This window comes from Otolemur garnettii, unplaced genomic scaffold, assembly GCF_000181295.1.
Source record: "Otolemur garnettii isolate 467f Iridium unplaced genomic scaffold, OtoGar3 scaffold00156, whole genome shotgun sequence".
NCBI lineage: Eukaryota > Metazoa > Chordata > Mammalia > Primates > Galagidae > Otolemur > Otolemur garnettii.
The window spans coordinates 2212418-2213022 of record NW_003852551.1 but is presented as its reverse complement, the minus strand read 5'-3'; the positions used below and the strand labels follow the sequence as shown (position 1 = coordinate 2213022).

The 605-nt window shown below is 52.4% G+C and overlaps 1 protein-coding gene across 1 annotated transcript in view; it reads left to right on the top strand.

Moving 5' to 3' along the window:
* The window catches only part of TRIM63 (tripartite motif containing 63), a 16649-nt gene that overhangs the window by 11117 nt on the left and 4927 nt on the right, over positions 1–605 (top strand). The window contains exon 6 of the mRNA XM_023519099.1: positions 62–280. Coding sequence (XP_023374867.1) covers positions 62–280 — 219 coding nt within the window. The remainder of the gene's footprint in view (positions 1–61; positions 281–605) is intronic.

Genomic DNA, 605 nt, shown 5'->3' with positions numbered 1-605 from the left:
TGGCATCCTATAGTTCTTGGACTGGCTCTTCTGCTGGACTAGAGGAAAAGGACTCCACCCCTCCAGGGAGCCTCTAGGTGGAAGGCTGGGGTGTGGACATGGCAGATGCCCTGGAAACCTTACCCTGCGCCCCTCTCTCTTTTTCTCCCACACAGCATTGTGGAAGCTTCCAAGGGCTGCCAGCTGGGGAAGATAGAGCCAGGCTTTGAAAACATGGACTACTTCACTTTGGACTTGGAACACATAGCAGACATCCTGAAGGCCATTGACTTTGGCACAGGTAAAGGAGGTGGTGGTGGCACTTGTCTACTTGCCTGCCTGACCCCTGAAAGCCAGCATCCCTCCCACTGAGCCCCATGGTGCTGCGGGGGTGGGGGCCGGGGGGAGCAGTCACGCTAGCAAAGATCCCAGAGATCAAGTGAAACTCATACAACCAACTTCTAGGTGAGCCCAGAGCTTAGCATGGTACATCACTGTGGCTCAGTAAATTATATATTAATTCACAGTGGGAGGCGTTTTGGGGCAATACAAATTGCCTGGTGTCTGGGACCAGATAGACCTGAGTTCAAATTCTGGTTCTGCCATTTGTTTATCTGTATGACCTC